This window comes from Cuculus canorus, chromosome 10 (genome assembly GCF_017976375.1).
Source record: "Cuculus canorus isolate bCucCan1 chromosome 10, bCucCan1.pri, whole genome shotgun sequence".
Lineage (NCBI taxonomy): Eukaryota > Metazoa > Chordata > Aves > Cuculiformes > Cuculidae > Cuculus > Cuculus canorus.
Window position 1 is genome coordinate 20,619,606 of NC_071410.1, and position 10,137 is coordinate 20,629,742.

The following is a 10,137-nucleotide window of genomic DNA, read 5'->3' on the forward strand; positions in this document are numbered from 1 at the left end:
GTCATCTCCATCTGCATCCTGCCGGCTCCTTGAGAGCAGGGCTGTGCCCAGGCAGCTGCTCCCCGTGCTGTCACGGAGGGGACCGGCGCAAGGTGTCGGCATTGTTCCTACAGCCACCACATTCCTGCCACTGCCGGCGGAAATGCCGGAGCAAGGGGGAAGCTCTGCTGCTCCCCAGGGATGAGGCTGTCTCAGCCAAGGGTATGAGGATCCTTGGGGGGACCTTGGAGGCTGTTGGCGCGCTGCTTCATGCCCTGCATGGAGGTGGGGGGCTCGTACGCAGACATGGGGGACACTGGTGGGTACAGACTATGCCTGGATGGCAGGACCAGTGCAACTGGTAGGATCCTGGCAGCACGCACCTGCCATGAGCATCTGGATGTTGGCACGGCAGTTGTCCCATGCCTACCCTGATGTCCAGCACCAGCCCCTGGTGGGGTGGTGAACCCTGCCCATCCGCTCTGGATTCAGCCAGCGGTCCTCAAGGACCAGAGGTGTACAGCAATGGCTAAATGCATTCCCATCCAAAATCCTTGCTTTGCACTCAGCAAGCTGGGACCCAGCAGAGTGCCCTGTCCTCACCGTGTGGGGCCTGCGTCAGAGGCTGCTGTCTACCCCTGGCTACAGAGGCTTTGCATCCCTTTGGCTTCAACCCCCTCGGCAGCGCTTGCAGCAGCCACTGCCACTGTGCTGACAATGCTGCCCATGCCCCTGTCACTGCCTGCGTGGTGCCAGTGCTGCAGGCAGCGTGCGAGGGGAGCTGCCATGGTGCACCATGCACAGAGAACATGGCAGAGCCCGGCAGCCTCCCACCTGCCTGTGGGCAGCCGGCCAGGCCAGGAAAAGCCAGAGATTCCTTAGGTCTCCTGGCCCAGGAGCCTTTTCCTCCAGCACTGGCTGGCCACAGCCCAACCGGGGGGTCCTCCCTGGCCTCCTCCTTCCAGGCTGGAATGGGAGGGCTGCGGGTCAGGGCTCAGCTGTGCATCTCCTGGACGCAGCCCAAGCCCCTGCGCTTAGGACTGGGCGATGCCCGGGGCTGTGGGCATCGCTGCCTCTCCTGGCAGGGGCCGCAGGGATCTGCTCCGGGTTTAAGGCTGCTGGGCCAACCCCCGCTGCCTGTCCTGCCTGCGCCGTGTGGGGTTCACGGCCAGAGTGCCAGCTGCAGGGGTGATTTGAGGTGCAGGGGGGCAGCCCTCCCAGTTCAAACCAGTAGCGGCAGCAAGAGAGGAAAGGTACAAACCCCAGCACCCCAGGCCAGCCAGAGCAGGAGTTGAGGTCAGCGAGGGGGGCCGCAGCCTGGGCACAGTGTCCTCCCCACCATCCCAGCACCGGTGGCAATGCCACCGCCAGCCCCGGGAGGCTGATGGGACTGGAAACTGAGCGCAAAGGACAGGACAGGACTGGGCAGTGAGCTGGCAGCACTCGCCCACCCACTCCGCTGCGAGGACATGGGCAGTGGCGAAGAGGGATGGCAGTGGTGAAGAGAGGCCGCAGCGGCTGCCACGGCGGGCGTGGGGAGCAGCATGGCGGGAGCGCGCTGGCGCGTGACCGGGGAGCACATCCCTTCCCTATCCCAGAGGATGAGCTAATAGAGGCCAGCTGGGCCCAGCCCTGCTTCCCCCAGGCTCTGCTCCCAGCCCCAGCTGCAGCCTTTCCGCTCCTTCGTGGCCCCATTAACCCCCTCCCAGCCGGTGCTGCCAGCCCACCCTTGCCTGTGCCCCCCTGCTGCCGCATCCCCCGCTTGCAGCCCTGCGCAGGGCCAGAGCTGCCCTCTGCCCCACAACCTTGCTTGTGGGGCATCTCCTGCATGTGGGGCCCTGCACCAGCACTGCCTCGCTCGGAGGTCCCAGCTGGGGTTGGGAGAGGTCCTGTCTCCAGAGGGTCCCATCCGTTTGCTGGACTCAACCCCCACCCATTCGCAAAGTCCTACAGGGACCCGCAGCCCACTGAGCCCACTGCCCCCCTGCATGGGTCTCACACGAAGCCTAATGGGGACCAGGACACCCGGACAGGGACGCCAGGAATGGGGACAAAAGAGAGAGAGATGCCAGGATGGGAACACCAGGGATGTAGACAACAGGGACAACAGGATGGGAACACCACAGACTGGAACACGAAGGATGGAGACAACAAAGAGGGGGATGCCCAGGACACTGGGAGCAGGGATTCCAGCGATGGAGGTGCCAGGTACCAGAAACCCGTGGCTGCTCGTGGGTGAGGGGCCAGTGGAGTCGGGCTGGGCAAAGCGGATGGGGGGTGGAATTTAATAGCCTTGGGAGTTTCTGAAGGCTGCAGCATCTAAAGGGACCCGAGACAGCACTGGGGCAGCCACCTGCCCTTCCCCTGGGGCTGGAGCATCCCAGTGAGGTGCTCAACGGTCCCTGCCTGTCTTGCTGGCCTCGTCATCCCCTGCTAGGGCCAGGCCAGGTTCAAACCCTCTTCCTTACACTGGCACAGTGCTGCCAGGCATGGGTGCTGCACCCTCAGCTTCATTCAGCACCCATGGGTGCAGGTGACCAAGGTGATGGCAGCATTGCAGGAGCACCAGCCCCTCCCTGGAGGAAGTGCCTTTCAGAAGCCATTCTCCTAATGGAGGCTTTGGCCAAGGAGCTGCTTGAGCCCTCAGATGCGGGTGCTGCCAGTGCCTGGGGGGCAGTGAGCAGGATGGGGTGGCATGTGTCCCCTTCCCTGAGCATGAAGTATCCCTGCACGGCTCCTCCACAGCTGAGCCTGTCCCACCACCCTGCTCCCCTCTCTTGGAGCAGTTCTTGCTGCTGTGCTTCACCACACAGCTGATGCCACCATGGAGGGAAAGTCAGGTGAGAAAATAAACACAAGAAGGGCATAAAGTCAGGGGGCTCTGGGCAGCATTTGCAGCCAGGGGCTTTGTTCCACAGCCCAAGGATCCCCTGACCCTCACCCTGCACTGCCCTGGGAGAGACCAGCACCCATGTGCCACCCGTGTGCCACTCCAGCATCCCCTCCTCCATCCTCCAGCCCCTCTGCAAGCCCTGGGGGATACTGATCTGTGTTCTTCCACCCTCCTCCACAGTTTTAGAGGCCAGGCAGCTCGTTCCTCTTTGCTGAGCATCTTCTCTGCCAGCACCAGGCTGGGGAAGGGGCTGCCTTGGCCCCCAGCTGCCCATGGGCACTGCCAGGAGCAGAGGGACTCTGGGAGCTCTCCCCACTGGCAGGTGAGCAACTCATGCCCACACCTGCAAAAATAAAGCTTTAGTGACATCATAACTCTTTATTATAAAGATATATTTACATGGAATAAATCTTTACAGACAGAAAAGGCACGGTCACCAACAGGACCACTCAGAGCAAGGACCCCTCTTTGGCACAGGTCAGTGTTTGACAGAGACCCCCCGTGACCCCCATTCTCCCGCTGCCCCACGGGCAGGGGGGCTCAGAGCCCCACGCTGTGGCCCAGGCGGGCACCCCACACCTCGGGGGTTGCTGCCACCGAGAAAAGCCCCGCACTCCCTGGGGAGGGCAGCTCACCCAGGTCGTGGGATCAGCACCACGGGAATAAATAGAACCACCCCAGCAGGACAAGCTGAGCGCTCAACCCAAGCGTGTAGGCGATAGGGCAGGAGCCCCAGAGGAGTTCACAAACCCCTGTGGAGAAGTTCCTCCACCTGACAAAGTGCTTTGCGCAAAACTCATGAGTCCAGGCAGCCCCGCGCCCACCAGGATGGGGACATTGTGGCAGCCCCTGGCCACTCCACGAGCTGTGTGCGTGCCCTGCTGCCAGGCAGCCCCCGGAGGCACCCACAGCACCAGGCACAGGCAGGGCTGGGGCCACCAGGAGAACCGCAGGGAGAAGGTGATGGGCTCATAGGTGGGACTCGGTGCTCGGAGCTCGGAGATGAGCAAAGCAGGCTAGGACACAGAGCAGGCGGTGGGAGCCGCATCCCTGAGAAACTGGTGGCGACCCTGCAACGAGAGCAAACCCAGGTGGGTGAGACTTCCCTCCTGGCAGCGTTACACGTGTCCCTGGGTGTCCCTCACATCCCGCTGCTCCTTACCTGCCTCAGAAGGGCATGGGGCCCTTGTGAGAGAGCCGGGGTCGGGGCCGTCGGACCCTCCGCCAGCCGCCCGGCCGCTGCCCAGCCCCACGCCGAGCACCCCGCGGTCGCACCAGAGTCCGGATGAGTCCGTCTTCTGCATCCTTCTGGTCCGGCGCCTGGCACAGCGGCCCTGGGGATGGCAGGGAGAGCATTAGCTGAGACCCCTACCCAGCATGCGATGGGGATGAGGCTTCCAGCACCTCCCGCTGCCCAGCCCGAGGCAGCCAGGAATGGGCAACGCCGCTGGTTTCCTGAATTACCCCCAGCAGGAGCCGTTCGCCACCCGAGTGCTTCCTGCGCTGAGCTGGCCAGGCCACCTGCACTGAGCACGGCCACCTCGTGTGGACACCGCCACCGGCCTCGACAAGGGGCACGGGGCAGCCCAGCCTCAGGCTTCGGCCCCAGCCCTCCCCAAAGCCACCTTCCTGTGCCAGCAATGGGCAGCGTCTACCGAGACCCTCGCCCCTCACGCCGGGGTGCCCTCTCCCTGTGCCCCTCGAGGTACTTGGCACGGGACTCCAGTCCCATGGCCAGGACACCTGTGGTGGAGCTGGGAGCAGGAGCCCACCCAGGCAGGGGCCCGAGACCCCCGTGGGCTGTGTTCCCACTGCTGGTGATGCCCCACACTGTCACGCACGGCACCGAGGGTGTCGTGCCCTGGCAGCCCCTGCCTCGGCTGGCTGCACTGCTGCCCACTGCCCGGTGGGCAGGAGGGGTTTTGGCACCAGGAAAAGCATTTTGGTCTCCCCAGCATCTGCAGAAGCAGCTCCTGGCCGGCATGGGCAGGGGGTACCGTTCCCCCAGAGCCCCTCTCAGCCCGCCCTGTGCCCATTGTCACCCATGTATGGTCCTATCTGTCCTGCCCGCTGGCAGCATCAGGCACTGAGCGATGCTGGAGTGTGGCAAGGGGGTTCAGTCCCCTCCATGCTCCCAGACCAGGCGCTGGGTGATGCCAGAGCTGGACAAGGTGTCTCGGTCCCCCCTACCCTTAATGCCAGCGCAGGCACCGAGCTGGAGGGGGGCAGTGGGACTTGGTCCCCTCCGTCCTCTCAGCCCGGACACCGAGCGATGCTGGAGTGGGGCAGGGGGACTCGGTCCCCTCCATCCTCGCCGCTAGCGCGGGCACCGGGTGATGCCAGAGCACGAGAAAGGGGTCTCGGTCCCCTCCACCCTCCCATCCCGGGCAAAAGTGATGCCGGAGCGGGACAAGGAGCCTCGGTCCCCTCCACTCTCCCATCCCGGGCGCCAAGCGATGCCGGAGCGGGGCAGGGGGTGTCGCTCCCCTCCCTCCTCGCTGCCAGCAGGGGCAGGGGGCGATGCGGGCAGGGGTCCCTCACTCACCCGCGCTGCTCAGGGCGAGGCAGAGCAGCAGCAGCAGCGCCAGGAGCCAGCGCGGCGCGGCCATGCGGGCGGGGGGCGATGGGGGCAGCGGCCCCGAGCTCCGCAGCCGCTTTTGTAGGCGGGGACGGCCCGGCCTCCGCCCGCCCCGCCTCGTGGGGCCGCCCCCGGCCCGCCCCGGGCACCCCCTGCTCCGAGTGGGCATCCCCCGCAGCCCTCACACCCGCAGCCCCGCCTGGGAACCCCCCCTCCCCAGGGCTCCCGGATCCCCCCCAGCCCCATCTTCCCACCCGCACCCCTTCCTAGGGATGCCCACCCCTCTCTGACCCACCCCAGCCCTAAGGCTCCGGGACCCCTCCTCTGGGGAACCCCACCCCCCATGCCCACCCCAGCCCCAGGGCTCCGGGACTCCCCTTACCCCTGTCTTCCCACCTGCACCCTCTCCTGAGGATCCCACCCTGTATCCCCTCCCCCAGACCAGCTCCCACATCCCCCATCCAGCACCCCCCCAGCCCCAGAGCTGTGGGACCCCCCCTCTGGGGTACGCTACTGCCACCACCCCAAGCCCACCCCAGCCCCATCACTCCGGGGTGCCCCTCAGACCCATCTTCCCACCCACACGCCCTCCTGGGGTTCCCTCCCTGCACCCCCCCCCGACCAGCACCCACATTCCCCCATCGAGCCCCAGCCCAGCCCCAGAGCTTTGTGACCCCACGCACACACACTCCTGGGAATCCCCACTCACGTCCTCCAACCTAGACCACCCCCCACCTGACAGCCCACCGACCCCACTCCTGGGCGTCCCCCCCACCATATCCCCCCGTCTCTGACCAGCACCGTCTCCTGGGGATCCCCCCCACACCCCCCAACTCAGACTGACCCAGCCCCCGGGGACCCATGGCTGAGGGGATAGTGTAGGTCGTTCTCCCAAGTCACAAGTGATGGGACCAGAGAGAACAACATCAAGTTGCATCAGGGGAGGTTTAGATTGGATATTAGGGAAAATTTCTTTCCTGACAGAGTGGTGAAGCCCTGGCAGAGGCTGCCCAGGGCAGTGGGGGAGTCTCCATCCCTGGAGGGGTTCAAAACACGTGGCTGTGGCACCTGGGGACATGGTTTAGCAGGCACGGTGGGGTTGGGCTGATGGTTGGAATGGATGAGCTGAGAGGGCTTTACCAGCCTTAACGATTCTATGATTTGAGGTGCAGGCGTGGATGGGGTTTGTGTGGCCACCTTGGGGTAATGGGGGCTACAGGGGTGGCTTCTGTGAGGAGCTACCAGAAGCTTCCCCCGTGTCCAACTGAGCCAAGGGCAGCCTGCTCCAAGAAGGACCCCACGCTGGCCAAGGTTGAGCCCATCAACGACAGTGGCAGCACCTCTGGGACAGCATTGTTGAGAAGGAGGAAAATAAACTACTGCGGAACAACAGCTGGAGGAGAGGGAGGAGAGGAGTGAGAATGTGTGGGATGAACAGCTCAGCAGACACCAAGGTCAGTGGAGAAGGAGAGGGAGGAGGTGCTCCAGGTGCTGGAGCAGAGATCCCTCTGCAGCCTGGGAAGGTCCATGGTGGAGCAGAGATCCACCTACAGCACATGGAGGTCCATGGTAGAACAGAGATCCACCTGCAGCTCATGGAGGTCCACAGTGGAGCAGGTATACCTTCTGCATTCCAGAGAGGTCCATGGAGCAGATATACCACCTGAGTCCCAGAGAGGTCCATTGCTGGAACAGATGCCTGCACAAAGGAGTCTGTGACCCCATGGAAAACCCATGCTGGAACAGACTCCTGGCTGGACCTATGGGAAGAGGAGCCCCCACTGCAGTAAGTCTGCTGGCAGCACCCTGTGGGAACCAATGCTGGAGCAGTCTGTTCCTGGGGGATAGCACCCTGGGGAAGGGATCCACGCTGGAGCTGCTCATGAAGAACTTCAGCTCACGGGAAGAACTCAGAAGTTCATTGAGAACTGTCTGCGATGGGAGGACTCCTCACTAGAGCAGGGGAAGAGAAGGAGATGAGGAGTAAGAATGGCAGAGACAACACGTGGTGAAGTGACCACAATCCCATTCCCCGTCCCCCTGCACTGCTGATGGGGAGGTGGTGGAGAATTTGAGAGAGAAAGTGGGCCTAGGAAGAAGGGAGGGGTGGGGAGAAGATGGGTTAAGGTTTAGGTTTTATTTCTTATTATCCTGCTCTGATTTGATTGATAATAAATCAAATTAATTGTCCCCAAGTCGATTCTGCTTTGCCCGTGATGGTGGTGGCTGAGCCACCTCTGTCCTTATCTCAACCCATGAGCCCTGTCCCAATGCGGAGGGCAGGGACCGAGCGGGCACATGGGGAGGGGCTGTGGGGGGTGAGGGGGGTGAGGGGGCAGTGGGGATGTGGGGTAAGGAGGGGCTGTATTGGAGGGCTGTACAAAGGGGTGTGGGAGGAGAGAGGGGACTATGGGCTTGTGGGGGGAGGAGGGCTGCATTGGGCGGGGGGGGTAAGGAAGGGCTATACTGGGTTGCAGTAGGGGGTGAGGGCGCCTGTATTGGAGGGCTGTGGGGGGACAGTGGGGACTATGGGGGTGCTATGGGGGATCAGGAGCGGCTGTAGGGGGTGAGGGGGATCTGGGGGGCAGTGGGAAAATGTGAGGGGTCAGGAGGGGCTGTGGGGGTGAGGGGGCTGTGGGGGGGGGCAGTGGGTGGCAGTGGGAGCTGGGGGGGCTGTGGGGAGGCTATGGGGGTTAAGAGGGGCTGTAGGGGTGAGGGAGCTACAGGGAAGCTATGGGAGGTGGTCAGGAAGGGCAGTGGGGTGTGATGAGGCTACGGGGGGATACTGGGGGGGACAGTGGGAGCTGGGGGGGCTATGGTGGGTAGTGGGGGTTCAGGAGGGGCAGTGGGGGCTCTTAGGGGGCTGGGGGGGGTCAGGAGGGGTAGTGAGGGTCACAGACCCTGTCACAGCCTCACATGTGCCCACGGGTGCTGCAGGAGGCAGCCACCACCTGCCCTGTCCCCTCCCTGCTTTGGTGTCCCGCAGCACGCGTCGGGGACCCTCGCCCCAGCACCCGTGTCCACTGGCAGGGCCGTGGCACGGCACTGCCACCGGTGCCTTCCGCATTCCTGCATCCAGTGCCATCACTCCCAGCCCGCGTCCGGCCGCGTCACCCCGGCCTGAGTCACCCTGAGCCCCGCAGGTGACGGAAGGCCAACAATAGCCACAAAGGGAGGATGTCCCCCCCAAACGCTTCCTCCCAACGTCTTCGAGGAAACCTCCCGCGGGAGGGAAGGCCTCACCGGACGAGGAGCTTCGTCCGGTTGACGCTGGAGCAGCACGCGGCGATGGCGTCCCCAGGGATGGCCACGGCCACCGCCGCGTGCTGGGGCAGGAGGAGGCGTGGGCACCACAACCCTGGGAGCCACGGGGCTCAAAGATGGGAATCCCATTCCACGGGGGTGGGAGGCTGGGACATTCCACAGCCCTGGGACATGGGGACAGGACAGGCTCCAACCCCATCTTGGGGACATGGGGACAGGACAGGCTCCAGCCCTGGGACACGGGGATGGGACAGTCTCCAACCCCATCTTGGGGACACGGGGACAGGTCAGGTTCCAAGCCTGGGACATGAGGATGGGACAGGCTCCAGCCCCATCTCTGGGACTTGGGGATGGGGCAGCCTCCAGCTTCATTTCTGGGACATGGGGACAGGACAGGCTCCAACCTCATTTTTGGGATGTGGACACAGGACGGGAGCAGCACCATTAGCGCATGTCCCTAATTAGCAGGATGGCAGCAAAGCGCTATCTGCCCAACGCCATGGCAACCACCTCACACAGCCCTGTTATTGCCATAACAATTACAGCAGTTTTGGGGTCACTCCCTGTCCCCCTCCCTCCTGGCCATCCCTGCCTGAGCTGGGAACGCCAGGCACAGGCAGCCTGAGAGCTGTCACACTGGTGACATGAGTGTGCCCGGCCTCAGCCCGCCCTGGGGCGGCCACGGGCAGAAGCGCCAGGTTTGCTGCTGCCCCCGTGGGAGGGGACAGGGGACAGGACAGGGGACACGGGGCGGTGCAGCTCCACAGTGCAGTCCTGGTGCCATCTCGTGGTGAGAAGGAGGCCAGTGACACAGACAGAGCTGCGGTGACACAGGCGGACAAGGACACAGGCGACCACTCGCTGCAGTGACACAGACAGACTGTGCTACAACCGGACAGTGACACAGGCCACCACTCACTGCAATGTCACAACCAGATACTTGTTACGATGACACAACTGGACACTTGCTGTGGTGACACTCCCAGACAAGGACACAGTCAGACACGCTGTAGTGACAGAAATGGACACTCGCTGTGCTGACACAGCTGGACACTCTCTGATGTGACATAGCTGGGTACTCGCTGCGGTCCCCACAGCTGTCTGGCACAACCAGACAGTGACACAGCTGGACACTGGCTGCGGTGACCCAGCCGAGCAGGCACTGCGTGGGCTGACGACTCCCGTGGTGGCACGTGGGGACAGACCCCTGTGGGACCACTACTGTGCAGTGGCTCAGTGGCACAGCCCTCCTATCCTGGGGCAGAAGGGGTGGCCCCACACTGGGGGGCACTGGCCCTGAGAGGGGCACCAGGAGCGCAGCATCCGAAGTGCCACAGCCCTGCCTGCAGCCCTGCCTGCACCAATGACTGTATCACTGCCTGCACCCCTGCCTCCATCCCTGCCTGCATCTCTGTCTCCATCC

The 10,137-nt window shown here is 63.8% G+C and overlaps 1 protein-coding gene across 1 annotated transcript; it reads right to left on the reverse strand.

Annotated features, from left to right (window-relative positions):
- Positions 1-272: 272 nt before the first annotated feature.
- On the reverse strand, positions 273-5,537 carry APLN (apelin). The gene is made up of 3 exons (XM_054075466.1): positions 5,418-5,537; positions 4,035-4,206; positions 273-3,942 (listed from the first exon to the last, which is right to left on the reverse strand). Exons 1-2 carry the CDS (start codon positions 5,479-5,481, stop codon positions 4,040-4,042), a joined length of 231 nt encoding a protein of 76 aa, XP_053931441.1. The 5' UTR covers positions 5,482-5,537; the 3' UTR covers positions 273-3,942; positions 4,035-4,039.
- Between the last annotated feature and the right edge of the window lie 4,600 nt (positions 5,538-10,137).

Bases quoted from the DNA above. Each gene is read 5' to 3' on its own strand.
- APLN (XM_054075466.1), bottom strand. From the start codon at position 5,481: ATGGCCGCGCCGCGCTGGCTCCTGGCGCTGCTGCTGCTGCTCTGCCTC. The intron at 4,207-5,417 runs GTGAGTGAGGGA...TGCCATCCCCAG, and splicing joins CCTCGCCCTGAGCAGCGCGG to GGCCGCTGTGCCAGGCGCCG.